The 25,558-nt window shown below is 37.5% G+C and overlaps 1 protein-coding gene across 1 annotated transcript; it reads left to right on the top strand.

Annotated features, from left to right (window-relative positions):
- The first annotated feature begins 703 nt into the window (after window positions 1-703).
- Window positions 704-25,558, top strand: olfml2a (olfactomedin-like 2A). Its single transcript, XM_077224279.1, has 8 exons — window positions 704-1,294; window positions 16,155-16,418; window positions 17,252-17,359; window positions 17,443-17,622; window positions 18,403-18,670; window positions 20,123-20,371; window positions 22,276-22,461; window positions 23,949-25,558. The coding sequence occupies exons 1-8, from the start codon at window positions 1,226-1,228 to the stop codon at window positions 24,551-24,553; spliced, it is 1,929 nt and encodes a 642-aa protein (XP_077080394.1). The 5' UTR covers window positions 704-1,225; the 3' UTR covers window positions 24,554-25,558.

Here is a 25,558-nt window from a genome sequence, read left to right as displayed (position 1 = left end):
TTGTATTTATTGACATTTTATTTAGCCTATTTGAATTTTTATTATTGTTTATGATAGTTGATTCTAAAAAAAGAATAGATAGCTTATGGTTTTCTATAATGTAATATAATATAATTATTAACTAAATATACTTACTCTATAGGATGAGGGTTTGGTTTAGGGTTAATTGCATGTAGGCTAATTATGCATTATTTATAGTTATTATTAACTAATTGTAACATAACCAGAAAACTATAAAATAAAGCGTTAAGCACTTTACACAGCATTTGTTAAAATTAGATTATGAAAAATAGCCTAGGCCTATACTTCAGCATTTCTTATTAATTACAACATTTACCAACACCTTATTAAAATCAAAAGTCGTATCTATTAATAGCCTATTATTTAAAGGACCCAAAAGAACATGAAATAACAATGAACAGAACTTTGCATTTTTATTAAGTAATTATTTGTAAAAGCTTAACGAAAATTAATAAACATTGAAACAAATGTATTGTTCGTTAGTTAATGTTAGTTAATTTATCTGGCACATTTGAAAACACATTATTCACAAGCACACGAGATGTTCCCGCCGTAATTGTCATTATTAACTGAAAGAGGGCGCTAGACAACAGCGAAAACTTAACCTGAAGGTTGCTTTACGTTGCCCATTATGTCACTGAAAATATAAACTATATAATAGCCTACTAACATTAATTATATCGATACGATTATTATTAATAGGAACAACATGAAACATAAAAACGAGAGGTTTTCTAGCATCAACCACGAAGGCACCATAAGCATACATTTTTATTATAGAAATATAATTATAGTCGTCAGCGGTGACTTTTAAATGTCCTGGGAGATTTACAAATACGCTCAAAACACAAATGTCCTTATGGCACAGAAGTGGTGCCAGTGGTTCCCCTCCGTGCTTTGGCACAGACAGCGTGTCCGAGATGGGGATGATGATGGTGGGTGTGTGCGCGCGCGTTTATCACAGATCTGCGCGGAGCAAAGCTCGAGCTCGAGCTGCTGCTTACACTAAAGTTACGCGTGACAACATAGCCTACACAACTCTGCATGGCACCGACCTGTAATCATGGATCCGTAAACCTGTGTTCTAGCGGATATAGAGGCTCATAATTCCAGGCTGAGGATACAGGTGCTTTCAGAGACGCCAAATCATATCATCAGGGGGAAGGTGTGCATTAAAAAAGGGACTTGGGTTAGTTAATGAAAAATGTGGATCTACGCAAGTATTTTAACATATATGCTTCTTTTGACCAGAGATGCAAGAGCTGTGAATAAGGTAAGACGCGTTTCATTCCGTTTTATTTTGAACAACATTTTACGCACAGATTTCGCACAGCTTGCTAAACACGGTTTTGCAATAAACATGATTATTAGTGTATGATCTCGTTTCGATTACTTGACAAGTGCATTTATCATCTGATTACTATTCATTTAATTTGTCTTTAAATTGGCATGCTATTCTTTTGTTGCGCATGGTGTTTTTGGCAGAGTTGAAGACTGGACATCAAAACTCTAGCCAAATTATGAAGAGCAGGCAGCAATTTTCTTGATTTTGCAATACTGGATCATGGGAGTGCCTGTATTTGTAGCATTCGTGAGATTTTGAAATGTGAGTTCATTTAGGTATTGTGAAATGACGTATCCTGTAATCAGCGTTAATGAAACGTGAAATTCCACGAGGTAGCCTAATGTTAATCTGATTTAATAAAGGATTCTGAAGAAACATGGAATCTGTATTAGGTCATTATACACTACCGTTCAAAAGCTGGAGGTCAGTAACTTTTATATAGGCCTATATAATAATATTTCACAATATTGCTGTTTTACTGTATTTTTGATCAAATAAATGCAGCCTTTGTGAGCATAAGAGAAAAACATTTAAAAAATCTTACCAACCCTAAACTATTGAATGGTAGGCCTATTATATTATATTATATTACATTATATTATATTATGCCCCGGTTTCATAGACAAGGCTTAAATCTAGTCCCAGACTAAAATGCATGTTTGATCTGGTTTAACTGAAAGCAACTTTCACTGATCTTGAATCTTAAATGTCAGTTGCCATTGTTTTTTCTCAAGATGAACACCAATAATGTTTTTTTTCTTTATTTCTAAAGCACTTTTATAAAAGCTTTCTTAAATGCCCTAATTGAACTAAGGCCTAATCCTGCGTAATCTAAGCTCTGTCTGTGAAACCGGGCCTATGTGTTAAATAATCGTTCTGGTGACAAAGATACAGTTAGTTCCAGACTCCAGTCCTTGAATTTGATTGGCCAAGTGGCTTTCCAGGAATGCTGATGTTTAGTTCAACAGCACTGGGATTTGCATCACTCGACTTGTCCGTGTTCACGGTGTTCCAGATCAGACTATGTAAGTGGTGCAACTGGACAGAAAAGCCCATTTGGGAGAAGGGAGGTTTTCACAGTCAGTTTCACAGACGGATCATTCAGGATAACTTAAACAACACTTAACAAATATGCTTTCTCACACAGTCTCCCCTCCCAAAGCGGCATACAGGCAACATATTTTGGCACATATGCCTTGGCCTAAATTACTCCTGGCACTGCCAGAACATTCCAGTCTTTAATCCTTGAGATGGCATGGCAATATCATTTAATTGGCATTTTAGACCCCTGATCTTACTCTAAATCCAGTCCAGGCCTTTTAGGCTAAAACTGTGAGAACTGACCACAATGCAGCTTGCTTTGTTAGTTTTAAAACACTGTGCACCTGCAAAACACCATACTGAGTTGTAAAGTAGCTGAACTCCCTGCCAAAGCTCCCTAATGTATTTATTTTGCTCTGTTTGTCCCTGTTTTAGACTCAGATGAGTCAGTGTATCAAACCTCAGCTGTGTTAACAGTGCAACTGAGACTGCGATTGCAACCAGAGACAGATGTCCCTCAATAACGTTTTTGGACAGACAGCACAGCCGTCGTTTCCTCAGAAAACCACGACATTTGTTTTAAAACTGACCCTGATAGGGTGTGTGAGTGTGTTTTGGGCTTGGTGCCTAGTATGGTAATTGGAGTCGAGTTCTGCTGGGGTTAAAAACAATATATGTCTGCTTACACAGCTGTAGCACTTAAGAACAGCCCTGTCGGTCCCACAGAAACATGCCCTACCCTCTTATGACTGGGTGTGAGTGAGTGAGTGAGTGAGTGCGTGCGTGTGTGTGTGTGTGTGTGTGTGTGTGTGTGTGTGTGTGTGTGTGTGTGTGTGTGTGTGTGTGTGTGTGTGAGAGAGGTCTTGACTCATTGTAAATGATAGTCACCAACTCAGTAACCCTAACTAATTGTGTTATGTTGTGAAATTTTTTAAAACGTCTTTGTTGTTGGTTAAATGTGTAAAAAGGTGAGGAGGTTAAAACAGCATTGGCAGCAGGGCTGTGATAACAGAAACCTGTTACTAATGTTGGATAATTAGCTGAAAATTTTGTAAAAAACACAAATCTGCGTGTTAAAAAAGCTCAAACTGAAGAGAATGTGCTTGTTCTTTAGAGATTTATCTGTCGCCTAGTATAGAGGGCCGATGAACGTTTAGCATTTTCAGGAACATGTTTGATGGAATAACTTCAAGCAAATCAATAAAGATCAAGTAAAAACTGTGTCTAACTGTCTAAGTGTTGTTATTGTTATACTTCAACTAACACTAGGCTATTAAAATCCATTTGCAGTATTTAAAATAAACCTGAGATGAAATATAATGAAAAGCTAAAAAAAAAAACGAACTGAAATAAACAAGTTGAAGTCCTAAAATTAATAAAACTGAAATAAAAAAATCTTTAAAAAATAATAATAACAATCAAAATGACAAAAGCAACTTAATTAAAGGCAAAATTAAAACACAAGTTGTTAAAAATAAAAGCTAATTAAAATGTTAATAAATGCTATAATCATAATTAATACTAAAATAATACTGGAGTATTATTACTTAATAATTATATAATTATAATATTATGTAATACTAATATTTCAATTATGATTAAAACAGCTATAAATAATGTGTTTATTAATGTATTTGAAATAAATTGTTAAATGCAGACAAAAAAGCATCATGTCATTTATAATAAAAACAAAGTTCTTAGTCACTATAGATTTGTCATGGCAGTGATTTCAAATAAAAATTATATTTAAATACATGCTATTTAACATTAAACATAAAATATACTATCATTAGCACAACATGGCAAACATGAAGACTGATCTTGGAAATGATGCACAGAGAGACAAAGATGGAGGGATGAAGAATTATAGGGTTGATGATAAACAGAACCTAGGCAGAAAAAGTCTATCGGTTGTAGTTTCTTGGGACATTACCTCACACAATGCCTATCAAAGACTCAAGCAGTTCCCGTTTATGAAACTGTTGTAACACTTCTACCGCAAGATTTAAACTAGGAGTAACCGGGAACATCTGTGTCCCATTTAATGCGTCACATCTTTTACCGAGCCGTCACGGTAATGATGGCCATCATAGCTGAAGGGCTGTCATATTTTTATCCAGACCAGACACTGAGCCTCAAAATGCTGCAACAATGCCAATATTCTTTTATATAGACCTTTACACAAGAGTTGATCTTTGACCTCGGTGTGTTTAGTGAATGAACAGGAAATACATTGGTTGTGTGGTGAGCAAGATCTGGACTTTTGGTGGCCCTTCTATTGGCAGCCACTGACCATCCAGCACTATTATAACTCATGGTCTGCCACAGCAGATGATGTTTGGTTAATGTTTATTTGCCAGCATGAACCTGGGCTATTTGCAGCATATTTGCGTAAAACATTTGGGTTTCTCGACATTCATTTTCAAGTGCTTTCTGCACTCTCTGTTAAATCAACAAACGGTTGTAGTTTTTTGATGTTCGTTTTGAACAGAAAGTAAAAACTCCATTTATTTTCTCCATTGGAAAATTTTTAACAATATCTTATAAACCTTTAAAGACAGACCAAGGTTGTTAATCGATGATATTTGCTTCTGTTGAAGCTGTCTGTCTGCATTATTTCAACTTATTTTTAAAAATAATTGTGTTTAACCGCAGAATTCATGGTGAAAAACTGCATTACCCATGATGCTCTGCGGAAAATTCCACTAATCAAAGAGCCGTCACAATTAAAATGTGCTAAAAGAGATATTAAGCTCTGCCCACTCCCATGAAGCACCTGCGAATGACGCAATTGAGTCAGTCTTGTTATGCTCTCAAAATACTTAAATATTGGGATAAGTATAAATGCATATTTGCAATAAATATAATGTTTCTTTATATATATATATATATATATATATATAATTGCTGTAAATTATATATAAATAATATATATATTTTATATGTTAAATTATATAAAAAAATAAATATAATAACTTTAAATTAAGTAAATCCACTTCAAAAGCTAATTATTTCTGGACAGCAATTATATATATATATTAAGCTCTGCCCACTCCCATGAAGCACCTGCGAATGACGCAATTGAGTCAGTCTTGTTATGCTCTCAAAATACTTAAATATTGGGATAAGTATAAATGCATATTTGCAATAAATATAATGTTTCTTTATATATATATATATATATATATATATATATAATTGCTGTAAATTATATATAAATAATATATATATTTTATATGTTAAATTATATAAAAAAATAAATATAATAACTTTAAATTAAGTAAATCCACTTCAAAAGCTAATTATTTCTGGACAGCAATTATATATATATATATATATATATATATATATATATATATATATATATATATATATAAAAACAATGGAGAAATATGAAACTATTAATTTAAAAATATTATATATATATATATATATATATATATATATAATTAATATTTTTAAATTAATAGTTTCATATTTCTCCATCGTTTTTAATTCATTTATGTTGTACGAAATGCTTCATGGGATTGTAGTTCTTTTCTAAAGCCGTTGAGTACACAGTCTTGTACCTTTGTATTTTTGTCCGGTTTTCAAATACTTTTTTCAAAGTTTGTAGTGTTGCGATTCATATCAGCTGATTTCATTGGTTCATGGCTTATAATACTTTGATAAAGACTTTTTAACCCTATGGGAGTAGCCTAATGAATGGAAAAAATACGTCCGGAACTAGCGCCGCTGAGAATACACGTTTTATACACTAATCATTGAGGCACTGATGACTCAGTTTTCAAAACGATTACGTAATTTGTGCATTAAAACATCACTGTTATTTAGTATCAACAGTGCTATAACACTTGCTATTTGATTTGTTATGATTTGATTTGTATGACTTTTGTTTATCATGCATCTGAGCATGATCACAAGTTTTTTTTTTTAAGTGAATTGAGAAAATTTGAATGGAGCAATGTTTCAGTGGACTTCTGACTGCCTGGAGCCAACTGAGACACACCCATGGTTCATTATTCTAATGCTGTTTATGTAGTGTGTATGCTGTTTATGGTTTCCATGCAACTTGCCACATTAAAATAGAATGTCCATTGGCTTTGACCACGGCTTATCCAATCAGAATTTAGAGTCAGAACTATCAGTTCTATAGACCTATAGATGACGCCGCCATCTTTGGAATATTGTCTTTGAACTTCCGTTTTTGCGGTTGCTCTGTATATTTCTATGGCATTGCTGTCCAGGAATAATTAGCTTTTGAAGTGGATTTACTTAATTTAAAGTTAACGAAAGTTATCATGAGGATTGTAATGTTTAAATCAGATGTCTTAACAAATGTCAGTAGACCGGGAAGATTTTAAAACGAGCCGTTCATTCATAAATACCCAGGATCGTTGTGAAAATACAGACCGGAAGACAAGAGCGCAGCGATGAAAGGGGCGGGGCCACATAAGGTCTAGAGAGTGCAACAGTGCCCGCCCACTTTCTCAGTGGGCGATGGTGTATCAATGATGTATATGTATAAAATATATTAACTTTAAATGTAATATTGAATAAAACACAAGTTAAAATTATAAAACCATTACATTCCGTTCGCACAAGTATTTTCTTTTATTGCCATAAAAAGTACTATTTTTAAAAGCATGTTAAAGTGTACTTCTTTTCACTAAGGGGACACAAACATGCAATGATTACATGTACTAAAACCTTAAAAGAATGAAAAAATCGTGAAAATACACTGATATCATTATCATCAGTTTGATGTGCAAAAAAAAAAAGAAGCTTGTGTTATAATCAGATCGCATTGAATGAAATCACCGTATCTGAGATGCAGAGTTTGATTCTGTTAAATCTGTTTGACTTCCTCGGCCAGAACGTCTCGCATCTCTTGGCTGTGCTGAGAGCATGAAGAGTTTGAGGTTCAGAGAGAGATGTGACACATAAACACACTCATCTGGAATGTAGCTGTGTGTCCCCAAAATCCACAAGTGCTCACTAAGCTAGTTTGGGGCTAATTGACACGTCAGTCCTAATGGCATGTGTGTGTCTGTGTGTGTCCTGTTGGAATGGAGTGATGGAGAGGTCTGTGTCTTCAGATCTAGATTCATTATTTTGTCAAGTGTCTTCAAGGCTGTCATAACCGCAGTTGATTCAACTAATACAATACTTCTGCAATGATATGTTTTGCAAGGATATGTTACGACATTGATTTATTGTTTGTTTTCATCTATAATAGGGGTTGTCAGTCTTTTGTGACCCCGGGAACGTCACCCAGACTCTTAACTAACACGGGATTAGATTGTCTTGGTATGGTAATGTTGACTCTTCTGCCATGTCCTTGATTCATCAGGTCATCGTATTGACAGAAAGATGTGAAGACAAGCCATATAGAAATTTAAATTTCAACTGTTCAAAAGTTCAGGTTTAAAAAAAAGAAATTAAGAATTGATCAAATGTGACAGTAAAGAAAATTTATGTTTCAAATAAATGCTATTCTTTTGAACTTTCTATTAAATTCTATAAAGGAATCATGAAAAAAAAGTCATGGTTTCCACAAAAATATGAAGCAGCACAATCTTTTTCAACATTGGTAATAATAATGACAAATTATATTGAGCAACAAATCAGCATATTAGAATAATTTCTGAAGACACTGAAGGACGATGCTGAATTTTTATTACAATTATTTTATTTTTTTGTATCTTATTTGTTTAGCAGAATAATAAAAGCACACTTGTTATGAACCGTGACCCTGGTGCACATCAAAGAAATGTATCTTTGAAATTTCAGAATGCTGTTGACAGTTCCACGTGTTTTTTTAAGTGTGGGATCATCTTGAATTCTAGCCATAAACTTGCTTTATTGTTGTTTCAAAGCACTAGATTAAAGGGAGAAGATGAGCTGGCCATTGACAACACCTCATTGAAACAGAGATCAGACTCATAACCTGAACTACTTCACCAGGCATGGGGTTATTAGGTTAAGAGGCTTTTTCAGGAAAGCGGCCAATGTTGACAACTGCTCCTGCCAAGTATTTTTGGAAAAACAACTATCTTATCTCAGGACAGCAGCCCATTCCCTGTTTGGTCAGATTGAGGTACACTGGTACAGTTGGACCAAATGTCAGTGTAGCAGGTTTAGATAACAAATGTGTTTGTTTGTATGACCTGGAACTGTTGGAATGCTGTTTGTTTAATTGATTAGACCTAAATCTGTGTGGTAAAGACCCCGTTTTAATGTGCACTTACTGGACAGTTAATTTAGTGGTTCATTTATATGGAAGTAAAATAATGACAAATATCTTTAAAAAAAAAAGTGTATGTAATTTTTCTATTGAAATATAGCTTACATGTGCAACCTTGCTGAATTTCGCAAAAAAGTCGCTGTTTGGATTTAAATAGGCAAATGCTTAAGAGTCTATGATTTGATTATTAGTGCAGTAATTATTATGTTTCTAGCACGTTATATGTTTCGACAATGCAAGAGTCAAGCACTCTGTAAAGTCTCCTCCAGCACACCCCAAACACTTACAATGAATTTAAGCCTGGACTCTGTGGAAGCTTGTTTCCTCCACAGAATAAAAAAATGAAAAAGGTAATTGCGACTTTTTATCTTTTTATTTCAGAATTGCGTGGCATAAAGTCAGAATTGCATGATATAAAGTATCAGTTGTGTGTTATAAAGTCAGAATTGCGAGATATACACTCGCAATCCTGATGAAAAAAGTATTTTTTTCCTAAGAATTTGACTTCATAGAGTAAGTTTATATCTCACAATTCTGAGAAAAGATGTGAAAATTGCGTGTTTTTTTTTTTGTAAGAATTGCGAGATGTAAACTAAAAAAAAGGTCAGAATTTAAAAAAAATTCTGAATATATAACATGCAATTGCAATTTATATCACGCAATTATGACTTTATATCTCGCAATTCTGAGAAATAAAGTCAGAATTGTGAGATGTAAACTCGCAATTGTGAGATAAAAAGTTACAATTATCTTTTAAAATGTTTTATTATGTTGTGGAAATAAGTTTACATAGGATTCAGACTCAGAGTTCCCAATTCATGTGTGAAAATGATTCTTCATGCTCCCTCCCAACCATTCTTTCACAATTTGAGCCTGATGAACGTTGACATTGTCACCCGGAAATATGGCCATGATGAACATTCCTACATGGTTGTTTAAGAAATGAAAAGCTACACACTCCATCAATTAGGGGTAGAAGAACTTTTGTCGAACATGATATAACATGCTAGAAACATAATAATAACTGCCGTAATGATCCAATCATAGACTCTTAAGCATTTGCCTATTTAAATCCAAACAGTGACTTTTTTTTTGTTGGGCCAGGCAGTGTATAATACATATGTGTATGTATTAGAGAGTGTTTGGGAAGCTATAGAGTCTACAAAGAACTGAGTATGCCTTGATGCCTGATGCACACACCAAAATGACCATAACACACTCTTTCATTCCTGTTAACAAGGGCTCTTATTGTCAAAGCCCACTAGGCCTTATGGACACTGTGTGTGTGTGTGTGTGTGTGTGTGTGTGTGTGTGTGTGTGTGTGTGTGTGTGTGTGTGTGTGTGTGTGTGTGTGTGTGTGTGTGTGTGTGTGTGTGTGTGTGTGTGTGTGTGCAAATGTTGCTGGACTTTTCACCTAATTAACTCGTTTAGCCATTCTGGTCATTTCAACAGAGGATAAAATGTGTTTTTGAGAAGTTGGGCAAAATACTGTCAGATTTTTTTTTTTTTTATGTCCCCTATCAGTCTGAGTTTACACAAAAGAACAGCACAGCATTATTAAATCCTTCCACTTCAAGCGGACAGCTCAGTTTCTGCGTGGCACCCTGTGTGCATTATTGTGTGGTTGTCATGGAACTACATGATTAAAGTCTCCACAAGGACTTGGACTTTAAGACTTGTTAATAAGAGTTTTGATCTGTCAGTCCAGGTAATTAACTGGCAACTGCAAATACATTTTAAGTCTAAAGTATTGGGATTCCCTGCCCATAATATGAATAATTTACTTTAAATTGTAATAAGTACATTTAATCATCTGGCAGATTTTTTTTTTCTGGTTCTGATGTAAATGATTATTTAAAGATATAAATTAAAATTTTTATTGAATATTGGCAACATATGGCCAAACGGCCATACACAGTCTACTTACGCCTAAAGCGCAACTAGCGTAGTGTGAGATGGCGTAGCGTAAATATCAGCTGTACGTCACATTAATCACATAAGTTGTGCTTAGAAAAGTCGAATCCGTATGTTCGTTTGGCCGGAAGCTAGTTATTTTACTTTATAAAGTTTTAAATATGAATATTTTTCTTACACAAACTCATGGCTTTGCTTCAGAACGCCTTTATTAACCCCCCAGTGCCGTTTGGAGTTCTTTGATGATGAATGGATGCACTTTTTTGAGCTTCAATCTGATGGTTGCAATGGTTGCAATCCACTGCCATTATAAAGCTTGGAAGCATCAGGGTGTTTATAAAAGGCACACTATGCAGGAATTCCATTTTGTCAAACAGCGACCCCTAAAGTCACTGGAGAGTACTTGTATTTAACGTTCCTGACGCAGAGCGTCTCTGCACTTTATAATAATAAAGTAGCCAACCGCGTTTGATGGCTTATAACGTATTTACATGATTGCAGCTAAATTACAAGTAAATAGCCAATAGCCTAGGCCTACTGTACAATTTCATTAGTGTTTTTGAGTGTAATGTAAACATTACAAAATGCCCAATGACTGTCACATGTATGTCCAGTGTTTCCCCCGTTCTTCATGTTTTTGGTTCAGTCCTGTTGCCAGTTTCCCGCTCCTCGTTAGAGTTTAGTTAAGTCACCTGTTTATCTGTCATTATCTGTCATACACATTCCCTGTGTATTTAAGCCTGGTATTTTCAGTCAGTTCTTGGTCGGTTGTTAGTCTAGTTTAGTCTTGTATGGTTGTGTTTTGTGTAAGTTTTTGCCTGCCTGTACCTGCATGTGATTTATTCAGTAAGTTGTTTGTATTGGAGTCTTCAGCCGTCGCATCCTTCTTCAAACCACACACAAACCGTGACAGAACAACCGACCGCTCTAAAATGGATATCCCCTCTGTCCTCCTCCTGTGTTTGGAGCAGCCCAGAGCCCTCTTCGCCGCCTGACGCCGTGCAGCCCAGAGCCCTCGGCGCTGACGCCGTGCAGCCCCCAAGGGCCCACGGCCACCAGAAGGGTCTCCACCGCCACGGCCGCCCGAAGGGTCCCCACCGCCGTGGCCGCCCGAAGGGTCCTCACCACCGTGGCCGCCCGAAGGGTCCTCACCACCCTGGCCGCCCGAAGGGTCCTCACCGCCGTGGCCGACCGAAGGGTCCTCACCGCCTTGGCCACCCGAAGGGTCCTCACCGCCCTGGCCGTCTGCACGTCCTGCTCCGCCCTGGCCACCTGCACAACCTGCACCACCCTGGAAGTTTCCTACACCAGAATGGCCACGCCCTCATCAGCCTCCAGGGCAAATTAGTGTTGTATGGCGCGAGGTCGCGCCTTGCAGGAGGGGGGGCTTCTGTCACATGTATGTCCAGTGTTTCCCCCGTTCTTCGTGTTTTTGGTTCAGTCCTGTTGCCAGTTTACCGCTCCTCGTTAGTGTTTAGTTAAGTCACCTGTTTATCTGTCATTATCAGTTCATTTGCCCCAGCTGTGTCGTGTTCCCCTAATCTGTTCCCTGTGTATTTAAGCCCTGTGTTTTCAGTCAGTTCTTGGTTGGTTGTTAGTCTAGTTTAGTCTTGTATGGTTGTGTTTTGTGTGAGTTTTTGCCTGCCTGTACCTGCCTGTGATTTATTCAGTAAATTTTTTGTATTGGAGTCTTCAGTCGTCGGGTCCTTCAAACCACACACACACCGTGACAATGACATCAATAAAGTTACATGAACGTCGGATTATTTCGTAGCAATGTCCATTATGATGTCGTTAGGCATGATTATTGCCAATTTATTATAATAGTTTGCAAATTGCGCTCATTTACACTATTTACAACGTGTAGGCTTATTTATGTCTTGATAATTATGAGATATTGACAACTGTTCTCATGATAATCGCAGGAATCGAATTTAACAGTGAAAGCCTGACCGAGTGGGACTCTTGTCCGGTTCCTTATGCGGTCAGATTCTCTTTTCCTTTCCCTAGACTCTTCCAACCGCGTTTTCTTTGCTTTTTTCCATTGTCGAGTATCACGTCTGAAATGCGCGCAAGTGTCTTCGTGCTTCATGTGTTGTTGTTGATGTGTGTGACGTCGTTGCCGTAAAGCATGTCGTGATTCTCGTGAGATTTGTCGGGGGCCATCCTCTCAAACTTGCATTGCTGGTTTTTCCAGCGGCGTCCCCCCCAAGGTTTACTACCAGGATGATTCGCCCTACTATGAGGTTGTTTACCACCAAAATGACTTTGAAGCTGTTATATTATGGTAAAATTCTTGCATAGTGTGCCTCTAATATAACTCAGATTGTATTCGTCTGAAAGAAAGTCATATACACCTAGGATGGCTTGAGGGTGAGTAAATCATGGGGTAATTTTCATTTTAAAGTGAACTACTCCTTTCAGGGGCGGCTCCTTTAAGGCTTGTCAGTAAATGGCCACTGTTATGATTGGCTAATGTCTTTTCATAAGAAACAGTTTCAACGCCCACTCGCTATTTCCTTGTGGTTCACAATGTTGCTGCTGTCAGATCCAATTCAATTGGTTACTTTATCTGTCAACAGTTTCTTTGCAAACAAACTCTCCATTACAATGTGCCGCGTTTACAAAACAATCTGTTGTCAAATTCTCAGAACATATACACCTCATATACATATAATATATACATATATACATACATATAATCCTCCTTGGCAACCCATGACACCATTAAAAATAAACCATCCACTTTTTTACTCTTCCAATTGTTGTGCGCGTGTCGAGGAGTGTCAGAAACTGAACACACATCTGTATACCATTTCCGGTGTAAACCGCGTCAGTGATTATAATGGGTTCTATTCGCTTTTGACGCAACGTGGAGCTCACATCCAGTGTATGTCTTGCTCTGGAGGAAGTCATTTGCAAATGTGTTTGCCCGTGTGATGTCATAAGTCACACTATATCTAAGCGAACCGTTTCTTCTTTCGGTTCACTTTACCCCGCTGAGCCTTTAAATATTAAATTATACCCGACTACGTGGCAGTGCAAGATCAGACAAATGGATGTCTCAAAGACAGAGCGGATCTTATAATGAAGAATTTCTGAAAGGCTGAAATCTTTCACTGTCTGTAAGCAGTTCCACATGTGCTATGGCTGGGCATTTATAGAGACCTCTAAATCTCAGTACAGATAGATGACAGGCCTGAGCTCTTTGGGTAAACAGTCAGAGAGCTAAAGGACCAAGATGGAGGCGGAGCTCGATGTCAATCAAATACAGTAGGTTATAGTGTTTTAACTTTTATGCAGGGTCATACTGTCATTACATATTAATGTCAACCAGGAAGGAACGTTTATGATGCACTGATGTACTAAAGCAGTCATTGAGACTATAGTGATCTTAAAGAGATAGTTCTTAAAGAGATAATTCTGTCATCATTTACTCACCCTTATGTTGTTCCAAACCAATTTTGGACCCCATTGACTTTCACTGTACACACTTAAACAGTTAAAACATTCTTCAGAAATCCACCTTTTGTGTTCCGAAGAAAAAGAAAGCCATACAGGTTTGGAACAGCAGGGAACTTGGAACTTAAAGAGAAAGTTCACTCAATAATGATAATTCTGTCATCATTTACTCACCCTTATGTTGTTCCAAACCAATTTTGGACCCCATTGACTTCCACTGTGTGCAGATTTAAACTTTCTTTAGAAAATCACCGTTTGTGTTCCACAGAAGAAAGAAAGCCATAGAGGTTTGAAACAACATGAGGGTGAGTAAATAATTCATTTTTGGGTGGACTGTCCCTTTAAGACAAAGCATAGCTTCTGTCAATCAGTAGAGTAGAGTGTAAGGCCACCTAATTCATATTCATGAGCCAAGGAAATAAGGTTTTGTAACGTTTTAGATCATTCCTACAACCCTGTCTTCAGTACATACTCAACAGCAGCAGGTTGTTTTGGCAGCCTGAGAAAAAAAAACAGCACATCTGCGCATCATTTACTACTTCTTCCTTAATCGGATGCCGTCATTGCGCATTTGTCCGTTCTGTGGTTTCTTCCCCTGTAGCTTCACATATTCCTTTCGCTTTTACTGCTACTGTTCATAAAGCTGGATTTATTAGTGCTGTCGGCGTCAGGCAGGTATAACAAAGGCAAAAAGCTCCTCATCTTTTTGAAGTACATGTGGCCGACGTCTCTGAGAGCACAGCACCATATATGGACAACCTCCATATTCAACAACACCTGGCTTTCATGATGCTTCATATCTATCCAATTATTGCTTTATGGTACTAATACATACTCTGTAAATGATATTCACATGTATCTCACTGGATGTCATGCAAGGCTGTTATTGAGCAATGAGAGAAGTTCTGTCAAACTGTGAGGTGCTGCAGGATGTGGTTTAAAAAACAAGTTGTTTATGGGAGAAGGTGCAAATCCACTCAGGTCCCATCACTGTGCTGAATTTATGAGAATCTCAAGCCCCAGGCTGTCTTCAAAGCCAGTGCCATGGTAAAAGTGCTAACTGACAACAGATGTGTGCGTGAGAGAGAATAGAGTCGTTTTCTGTATGTTCTCCAAAGTTAGTAGTCTTGATTCATAAAATTAAGATATATTTTTGTGTTTTGTGTAACTTGGAACTTGAGATAAGACTTTAAACATATAGGCTATGTTAAATGGCACAGATCCATCAAGTAAAAGTATGTCTTTATGAAGGTCTGGTAGGGAGTTGAAACTGTGGGCAAGTGTTATAGGGCCTGGTAAAGTTTCACTGCAGTGGGTTCCTCACAGGCCAGAGTGTAACGGCTGATCACTTCCAGAGCATCAGGGTTCAAGCCGACAGGCAAAGTCTGTTACAGTGAATTAAAGTGCAGAAAGACTTGAATCTGATGATTGAAGAGGGACGTGAAAGGGTTATACTTATTGTTTGTTCGCAATTGCATCACGTATCATTCCGCTAACTCTTGAAGGATTTATGTTGATCTTCATGTTTAGGCTGGATATGATAAGAATTTTTCCATATTTTATACACATAATTCCAAAAAGTCATATAAATGTTTATATACCATACTATATGAATATGTCAGTCATTCAAAAACAAGATAAAATGACAGTGAAAATGTTTATAATGTTACAAAAGATTTCTATTTCAAATAAATGTTTTTCTTGTGAACTTTCTATTTATCAAGAATCCTTCAATTTTTTTCATTAAGCAGCACAACTTGAATTGATAATAATAATAAGAAATGTTTCTTAAGCAGCAAATCATCATATAGAATGATTTCTGAAGGATCATGTGACACTGAAGACTGGAGTAATGATGCTGAAAATTAAGATTTGCCATCACAGAAATAAATTAAATGAGAAAATATATTCAAATGGAAAACAGTTATTTTAAATTGTAATAATATTTCACAATATTACTGTTTTACTGCAGCCTTGGTAACATAAGAGACCTCTTTCTAAAACATTTTAAAAAAATTTACCAACTCTAAACTTTTGTACGGAAGTGTATTAAAGTTCTATTGTAAAAGTGTTTTATATTTTTTCTGTGACGTTTGACTTTCTCACTATGTCTGTCTCTGTCAGATTTTTGGTGAGCCGGAGCCGGTCCGGATGATATCTGAGGGTTCAGACTGCCGCTGTAAGTGTGTGATGCGGCCGCTGAGTATTGAGGCGTGCACGAGGCTCCGAGACGGAAGCTTGCGAGTGGATGATTTTTACGCTGTGGAGACGGTGAGCTCAGGCTCTGACTGTAAATGTTCTTGCACGGCTCCTCCATCCTCTCTCAACCCTTGTGAGAATGAATGGAGAACAGAAAAACTCAGGAAACAAGCTCCTGAACTACTCAAGGTAAAAAACTCGATGACTCGATTTTTCATTCTAATCTATACAAAAAAAAAATCATTTAAAAGAATGTTTCAGTTACATGGCAATTTTAGTTAAGTTGCACTATAGCCACCAAAATGAAGTGCATTTTTAAAAGAACTGAAATGGGGATTTGGATCGTACCACCTCGACAAATCTGTTAAATTTATATTCAATCAGTTATGAACCAAAAAGTAATGTTTTAAACACTATTTATTTAGACACATTTTAGTAACAACATAGCAAAAAATGGCATAAAATAAAATGCATTTAAATTAAAGAAGCTCATATATTTAGTTTGATTTCCAGAGGTCGGTCATCAACTTTTTATGAAGGTTAACTGCTTTTCATTTACCATTTTTATTTCCAGGCCTTAGTTTAGGCCTTAATTTGGTATTTTATAAAGCTGTTCAGGCCTTAATTTGATTTTTTTATATATTTAGGCCTGAATTTGTAACATATTCATCAAGAGGTGCCAAACGCAAAATAACCTCTCTACTGGGAGTCAAAATTATTTTTTGTTAATGGAAAAAGCATGGCACAGATGCTGTTGGTTACAATAGAAAATAATATTTTCCCCTCAACTGGTAAAAAAACTAACAAAAAACGCATTGACAGAATTAGTTTGTTTTTCCTAACTGAAAGTCAAAATGATTTTCTGTGGTAAACAGCTGCATGATGCAGATGCTGTCCACAATGCTCAAAAGAGCAGTGTCCAAGAGCCATGACGATATTTCTCGAGGTCTGAATACACAGTGTGGTTTCATATAGAATATTATATTAGCTTAAACATTGTTTATTATCCTGTTTGTGTTTAGCTCCATTCCATGGTGGATCTGCTGGAAGGAACATTGTACAGTATGGATCTAATGAAGGTCCATGCCTACATGAACAAGGTTGTGTCTCAGATGAACACATTAGAAGAGGTAACCATCAGATTGTATATGAAAGCTTCAAGCTTCAAGAAAATTGCCAGAAGTATGACACTGTTTTGATGATCTCTTCATAGACCATAAAGACAAACCTTACCAGGGAAAATGACTTTGTGAGAGACAGTGTAGTGAATCTGTCTAATCAGTTAAAGCGCTATGAGAACTACTCTGACATCATGGTGAGCATCAAGAAAGAGATCTCCAGCCTGGGACTGCAGCTGTTGCAGAAAGATGCAGCCTCTGACAGTAAAGCACAGGTAACACACATGGCTCTATCATACAATGCGGCGCCAGGCGCGGCACAAGTGTTTTTTTGCTACTTTCAGCCCGCCGCAGTTATCATATTCACGTCCTGCACCACGTTGTTTAAATAGTAAATGCATTTGCGCCCATTTATGCGCCCATAGGCATGCTGAACGAGGTGTGTTCAGGTGCATTGTTGGCGCATTGCTATTTTGAGGCAACTGAAATAGACTGCACCATTGACCAACTGAAACCTGGTCTAAAGTCAATGGGGCAATATTTTTTTGTTATTTAAAGAGCGTGTTAGTAATGTGCGCCTATAGGCAGGTCCAGAATGCGCGTACACGTTGTCCTGTAGATGGTCTGCTTGCTCGCTTGAACCTCGTGCATGAGCAGATCCATTTCCTCGCTAGAGAAGCGTTCAGTTTTTTCCACTAGCAAATTCCGCCATGGAAATAATAGTGAATCTGCCATGGCGCGAGCACAACTGGCTTTTAAAGGGAATGGGAGATGAGACTCTTGATTAGTTTATTTTACGTTATGCCTAAAACACAATCATTACTCATTAAGAGAATAGGGACAACCCTTTTAGACTAGCTACGGGTGTGCTGACCATTTTTCCCGTCGTTAAACTAGCAAATGTGGATTTGGACACGCCCTAAGTGCACTTGCGCCGTGAACTTTAGACCATGCGCTTAGATCGTTAAAATATTGCCCACGGTTTCTCCAACACAATAGCACACACGCACAGTTGCACAAGATCAGCCTTGTAATTCAAAACTTTATGATTCCAGGGCACAGAAAGTAAAAAGTCCAAGGAGGCCATAAAACCACCCAACAAGAAACCCCCAGCTGTCAAACCTCCACCCAAACAGCCTAAAGAGAAACCTGTCAAGCCTAAGAAAGAGGCTCCTTCCAAAGCATCAAAACTTGCAAAGCCAGACCCCACCTCCAAAACCAAGACGTTAGTTCACCAGACGGGAGTCATCAGGGGGATCACATACTACAAAGCGTCTAGGACAGAGGACTCTGAATCACATTCAGCAGGGAGAGGAGAGAGAGGTATGGAGACCATGCACATCACATCTGTGTTCAATTAATGTGTCGTGAATAAAAGCCATCTCAGTATAGTTCTACAAGAGCCGAACGCAACTGGCTTAACTGTGGGTGATAAAATGGGTAAGACACATCGTAGAGGCTTGAGGATGGGATGTTTTGATTGGACCAGTAAGCAACCACCTATTATTTTGTTTAAATATATGTATGTACTGCTTAGCTGAGTTTTAGGATAGTTGTTTGCACCTGTACCTTTTTGTGACTCACGGCTTTGAGAACGCTACAGTGAACCTGCATATAAAACATTACAAGCAGAAAGTTGAGAAACTTTTTATTGTTTATATTCCACAAACCACAAATCTCTGACATATTCTCTATAAAAAATTCTTCCAAAATCCCTTTCCACTTATATCTTATTCCCTGTTAAAACACTATAGTAATTGTGAACACCAGAATAGCCCATGGTTAGGAAAAGGGGTTTCCTTTTCATGAATCTGGACATGAAATCTACAGGATAGTCGTTTTATTAGTTTTGCTCTTGTTTTAAATGGTTAGTTCACCCAAAAATGAAAAGTCTGTCATCATTTACTCACCCTCAAGTTGTTCCAAACCTGTATTAATGTCTTTATTATGCTGAACACAAAAGAAGATATTTTGAAGAATATGAGTAACCAAACAGTTGATGAACCCCATTAGTAATACTGAAGTCAATGGGGTGCATCAACTGTTTGGTTACAGACATCCTTTGTAAATATCTTCTTATGTGTTCAGCAGAAGAAAGAAACTCATACAGGTCTGGAACATCTTGAGGGTGAGCAAATGATGAAAGAATTTTCATTTTTGGGTGAACTTTCTCTTTAAATGCATCTCTTGAGAGGCGGCAAAAAAAAAGTTATTTTAGTGAAAGACTGGTCTGTATTTCTTTATTTTATCAGCAGTATCACCAATAACTTTCCTCTGGGATGAAATCATTTACATTGCTGTCTAAAATCAAATAAAAAAACGTGACATGAAGGGAAGTAAAAATAATCAAAAGTTTGTTGAGGTGTCCTAAACTATTACACTAATGGCCCTGTGTCCTTGAATGACAGATGGCAGTGATGGTGTGTGTATTAATATCTGATGTACTCTCTCTTGCGCTCATGTCCATGTGTTTAATGTTCCAGACGGTCCTACAGTGCAGGAAGAGAAAGCTCAGATTAGGGTCTCTCCACTGACATTGTCTTACGGAGATCTGTTGTACATGGCATGAGATTAAATGGATTCAGTGTAGGAATGTCGAATCCAAGCATTGCAGGAAGAGACTGGGTTACAATGCAGGAAGTTTCTTCGAGTGTAACATCTCATTAATAATTCTTTTGATGTGCAGAATCTGAAATGCTTGGGGTAAAACTTTAGGCCAAGAGTTGTAATGTTCCTTTCAAACCCTCCCTGTCTTTCTCTGACTGCTCTTTTCAGAAAACCCAGCCAAAACCCAAACTGGCCACCAAACCGAGGACAAAAGGGGCTCCGAGCTAGTCTTGGAAGCCTCTGAAATAACGTCGACTTTACCGGCAATAACAACCACCACTACGCTTGTTGCTGTGACAACAACAAGCACCACACTAGCAACCACCAGGGAAGTGCCAATCATGAATTCAACCCTGTCAACACCAGCTCCAGAGAAACCAATGGGCAGTGGAGGAAAGACGCATTTGCACAAAGCAGGTATTTATTTCGCCTGACAATACAGACAAAACACACATACATATATGGTGGGGGTGGGGCGAAGGGGGTTGGTGATTACTACTTTTTACTTTTATTTAGCAAGGATAAGTGAGGTTACACTTTATTTCAATTGTGCACTTTAGAAATTCTCATCGTGGTCCTGAACTTACTCGCATGCGCAAATGAACGATAAAACAACGCCATGCAGCACGCTGTTATACGAAAGTAAAGGAAGCTGTTACACGGAAACTGTTACACGGAGGACATTAAAGCAAGCGATTACATGTTTATTTATTGTATTATCTGCCATGGAGATCAGCAAATTTAAATGGGAATTATGCATTTTTTTTAGCTTAACTGAAAAGCTTCAGAGTTATTGGAATGGTTATATTACTTTTTTCGGGTTGAATGGTGGCCGTCTCACCCCCCTATCGAGGTGCCTTTGGAAAAACCGCAACTTTAGGCCGGCGGGCCGGCGTAATATCAGCTCTCGCAATGTAATCAATTGCTTTACGGCACTGCACACATACAAGCCCCCATCCAGTATTCGGCTAGCTATAAGAACAACTATCGTCATGGCTAAGCCGGCATATAAGAAGCAGAAAGCTAAGAAAGCATTGTCGGAGGAACAGAGAAAGAGTAAACGGCAGAATGACCGAGCAAGGAGTCAGACACGAGTAAACATCGGACCTGCGTTTTCAGAATGGCGAAAAAAAACGAAGAAAGCGCGGTCGGAAGAGTCTAGAAATTTTTTTCTAGACTATTTTCTAGATTATCATGAGAACAGTTGTCAATATCTCACATAATTATCAGGACATAAATAAGCCTACACGTTGTAAATAGTGTAAATGAGCGCAATTTGTAAACTATTATGATAAATTGCAATAATCATGTCTAACGACATCATAACGGACATTGTTACGAAGTAATGTGACGTACATGTAACTTTATTGATGTCATCTGGCATTTTGTAATGTTAACATTACACTCAAAAAACACAAATGAAATTATACAGTAGCTCTAGGCTATTCGCTATTTACTGACTCCCGTGAGTGCAGAATTGTGACGAATGTCGATCTATAGTGACGTAAAAGTCTGTTCGGACTGAGGTCGCATTGCAAAACATCAGACCTTTATCTGTTTTAGGACCACATATGGAAGTGGCACACATTTTAATTAAGATGATCAGATTCCATGTGATTTGTGCCGTTCATACTGTAATGAGAACAACAGATTTTAAAAAATTTTGATTTTGGGCCACATTTCCCTGCAGTCTGAACGTAGCCTAAATAACTTTGCAACTACATTCCCAGTTATTCTACTAACCTGAACTCTTTAACAAGTTACTTACAGTTAGTTAACAAGTTTCTTATAGTTAGTAGAATGTCTAAAGTAGACTGTGTCATGGTTTCCACAAAAACATTAAGCAGCACAATTATTTTCAACATATATATTTATTTATTTATTTATTTATTTTTAATATATATATTGTGGCGGGAGAAAAGAGGGCCAGACTCAATACGTGGTGAAATTACCCCAGAGGTGCCTTTATTGAGTGACAAAAGATTGGAATTAGTGCAAGTGCTCCAAGGTGCAGGAAAGCCGGGGCTTCAGTACCGAGAACTTGCTGGTGAACTGCAGCCTGGGTTCCTTAATGATCACTGGAGCCTACAGGAGAAAAGAACCAGAAAAAGCATTAATCTGGTCTTGGGAGATCTCATCTCCCTTAAGAGTGCTCGGTGAGCTTGCCACAATATATACAGTATATATATATATATATATATATATATATATATATATATATATATATATATATATATATATATATATATACATATATACACACACACTCTCTAGATTTTCATGGGATATGTGTAAAATGTTTTGTATTATTATTTGAATAGGTAAATCTCTAGACTGTGAGGGAACCCTTGCTTCAGTGGAGATTCCAGAGAAGCATCACAGTTATGGACGGAATGAAGGAGCCTGGATGAAAGACCCAGTGGCCAAAGACAACAAGATCTATGTTACAAACTACTACTACGGCAATAACCTGGTGGAGTTCCGCAACCTGGAGAACTTCAAACAAGGTAAAAACAGTCAAAAACAAAGAGGGGCAAATTCATTAAAGGGATAGTTCATCCAAAAATTAAAATTAGCCCATGATTTACCCTTGAACTTGACGCACAGCGTAATGACGGCAATTGGCGCCTCTTGCGGTTCAAACACACAGGGCTGGGCAACCGCATTCGTCATTACGTAGTGTGTCAAGTTCAAGGGTTACTCCTTTGGTGTAAATCGTCTGCCGGAAGCTATTTATTTTAGTCCATAAAGTTTTAAATATGGAACGCATCACTTCACTTCAGAAGACCTTTATTAACCCCCGCAGAGCCGTTTCAAGCACTTTAATCATGAATAGATGCGCTCTAATGTACTTCCAAAGTTAAACAGCCATTCACCCTCATTATCAAGCTTGGAAGAGCCAAGACATTTTTTAATAGAACTCAGATTGTATTCTTCTGAAAGAAGAATGTCATATACTCCTAGGATGAGTAAATCATGGGCTAATTTTCATTTTTGGGTGAACTATCCCTTTAAACAACTGTGCACCTTTTTCATGGTAGTTTACAGTAGTAGGTCTTGTTTGCTAATTATGTGCAATAAAATTAGCACATAAAAAACCATCAGATTGATCGTCATCTTGTAAAGCCCGCCTCACCGTTTGTGATTGGGGCCTCAATATGGAAAGATTGGAAATGAGCTTGAATGGGCTCTTCGCCCAGACTAACTTGCAGAGCAAATCTAAATTTGCCGAAAGTTCGTCTGGGCGAAGAGCCCATTCAAGCTCATTTCCATTCTTTCCATATTGAGGCCCCAATCACAAACGGTGAGGCGGGCTTTACAAGATGACGATCGATCTGATGGTTTTGGGTCTATCCAAATGCGCCCAGAGGCATTTGAGCGATGTCTGTTGGTGACGCCCCTTTGGAAGTGAGCTGTGAATGAACCTTCCCCAGACCCTAACTCAGTTACGACTGAGAAGGGTCTGGTTTTAACCAGGCTACAATAAAATAGCACTGTACCATAAGTATTTGAATTGGTGAAATGTCTCTTTTTATGTAAATTATAATATAGATTATCCCTAATTCACAAACGTTTTACATTTTATTTCATTTTATTATGTTTTATTCATAAATTTTCTTAAATCATGATATTTTTTTTATTATCGTGGCAGCAGTAATTGAATGAAATAATGATTAAATCATGGAGAAGAGCGCCAAAAGCAGACATATAGCAAGACCATGACATTTTTGAGAGCCAATTCAGGTGTCAGTATTGCAGTGTTGGAAGTCCTCAAAATCTGGCCTGCTACATGGAGAATTGCACTGTGAAAAAAGGCATTCAGTGAAAACTTTAGTACTGATTTGTATAATTTCTTGAGAATTGGGTGTTAAAACAATGCAGGCAGTAAATTCCCCCATTATGGTTTGAGTTAAATGCAGTTGAGAATAGGTATGAAAATATTCATGATGGCCTTTATTGTTTAACTAATAACAAATTGTATCATAATCAATAGGTCGCTGGAGTAACCTCTACAAGCTTCCCTACAACTGGATAGGAACTGGTCATGTGGTCTACAACGGTGCCTTCTATTATAACAGAGCCTTCACCAAAAACATCATCAAATATGACTTGCGCATGCGCTACGTGGCAGCTTGGACTCAGCTTCATGATGCAGTCTACGAGGACACCACTCCCTGGAAATGGCGAGGCCATTCAGACATCGATTTCGCCGTAGACGAGAGTGGCCTCTGGGTGATCTACCCAGCGCTGGATTACGACTACTCGCAACACGAAGTCATCGTCATCAGCAAGCTGGACCCAAGCGACCTCTCCATGAAGAAGGAGACGACATGGAGGACTGGGCTGAAGCGCAACTCGTACGGAAACTGCTTCATCGTGTGTGGCGTGCTGTACGCCATTGATGTCTACAACCAGAAAGAGGGCGAGATTTTGTACGCCTACGATACGCACACTAACACGGAGGCCGCTCCACGTTTACCGTTCACAAATGAGTATGCCTTTGTGACCCAAGTGGACTACAATCCCAAAGATAAGGTGCTGTATGCATGGGATAATGGCCATCAACTGACCTACAATGTTCACTTTGTTGGCCAATGAAGTTCTGGGTCCAAAACCTGACGAGGTGGGCGTCTTCGTAATTGGGCCTGGTGAATAAGGAAATACACCATTTATAGGAGCACATTGTTTTCTTTGTTGGTATAATGATTGAGATGAGGTGTTAAAGTGAGTCAACGTTATTTGGGAATATATTTTTACCCTCAGCTAAAGAGTTTAACGACTTGCATGTGTAATTTTTTATGTAGTTCATTATCAGTCCCCAAACCTTTACCACTGTAAATAGGGGTACAGTTAAGGATACTGAACAATTATTAAGTGTAACCTGAATGGTTTTACGCAGCTTTATGCCATAATGTTTATTGTTACATTCAAGATTTGTGAAATGTGTTGTAATATCTTTTTATAGCCAAATATAATTTAAAGGAATGGTTCACTTCAAAATGAAAATTCTGTCATAATTTACTCACCATCAAGTTGTTTCAAACCTGTATGAATTTCTTTCTTCTGCTGAACACAAAATAAGTTGAAGAATGCCAGTAACCAAACAGTTGATGGACAACATTGAATTCCATAGTTTTTTTCCCCCTCCTACTATGGAAGTAAATGGGGTCCATCAACTGTCCGACATTCTTAAAAATATATTTTTTTGTGTTCAGCAGAAGAATGAAATTCATACAAGTTTGAAACAACTTGAGGGTGATTAAAGGAGAATTTTCATTTTAAAGAGCACTATTCCTTTAACTCTGTGCCAATCAAATTGTGGGGGGTGGGATGTTAAATGTTATGTAAATTTCATTTTAGCTATTCATTTTGTAAAATATTAAATTCTCATTGTAAATATGTTCAAGAATAAGTTGTGGTACAATATTCATATTATAAAGCTCAGATTTATCATCCCCAGATATTTAAGATTGTAGTCACTCTACATAAGTGGTTACTTATGATTACTCCTGGATGAGTTACAATGTTTTGTATGTTGCATTTACAGTATGTTTAAAATTTCACATTTTGTGTAAAATCGTACAAATAAACTTTCTAAAATCA

This window comes from Siphateles boraxobius, unplaced genomic scaffold, assembly GCF_051911475.1.
Source record: "Siphateles boraxobius isolate OS27281-9 unplaced genomic scaffold, OSU_SipBor_1 9, whole genome shotgun sequence".
In the NCBI taxonomy this organism is placed as follows: Eukaryota; Metazoa; Chordata; class Actinopteri; order Cypriniformes; family Leuciscidae; genus Siphateles; species Siphateles boraxobius.
This window is presented reverse-complemented; position numbering and strand designations above follow the sequence as displayed.

Bases quoted from the DNA above. Each gene is read 5' to 3' on its own strand.
- olfml2a (XM_077224279.1), top strand. From the start codon at position 1,226: ATGTGGATCTACGCAAGTATTTTAACATATATGCTTCTTTTGACCAGA. The intron at 17,360-17,442 runs GTAACCATCAGA...ATCTCTTCATAG, and splicing joins AGATGAACACATTAGAAGAG to ACCATAAAGACAAACCTTAC. The intron at 20,372-22,275 runs GTATTTATTTCG...TTATTTGAATAG, and splicing joins GACGCATTTGCACAAAGCAG to GTAAATCTCTAGACTGTGAG.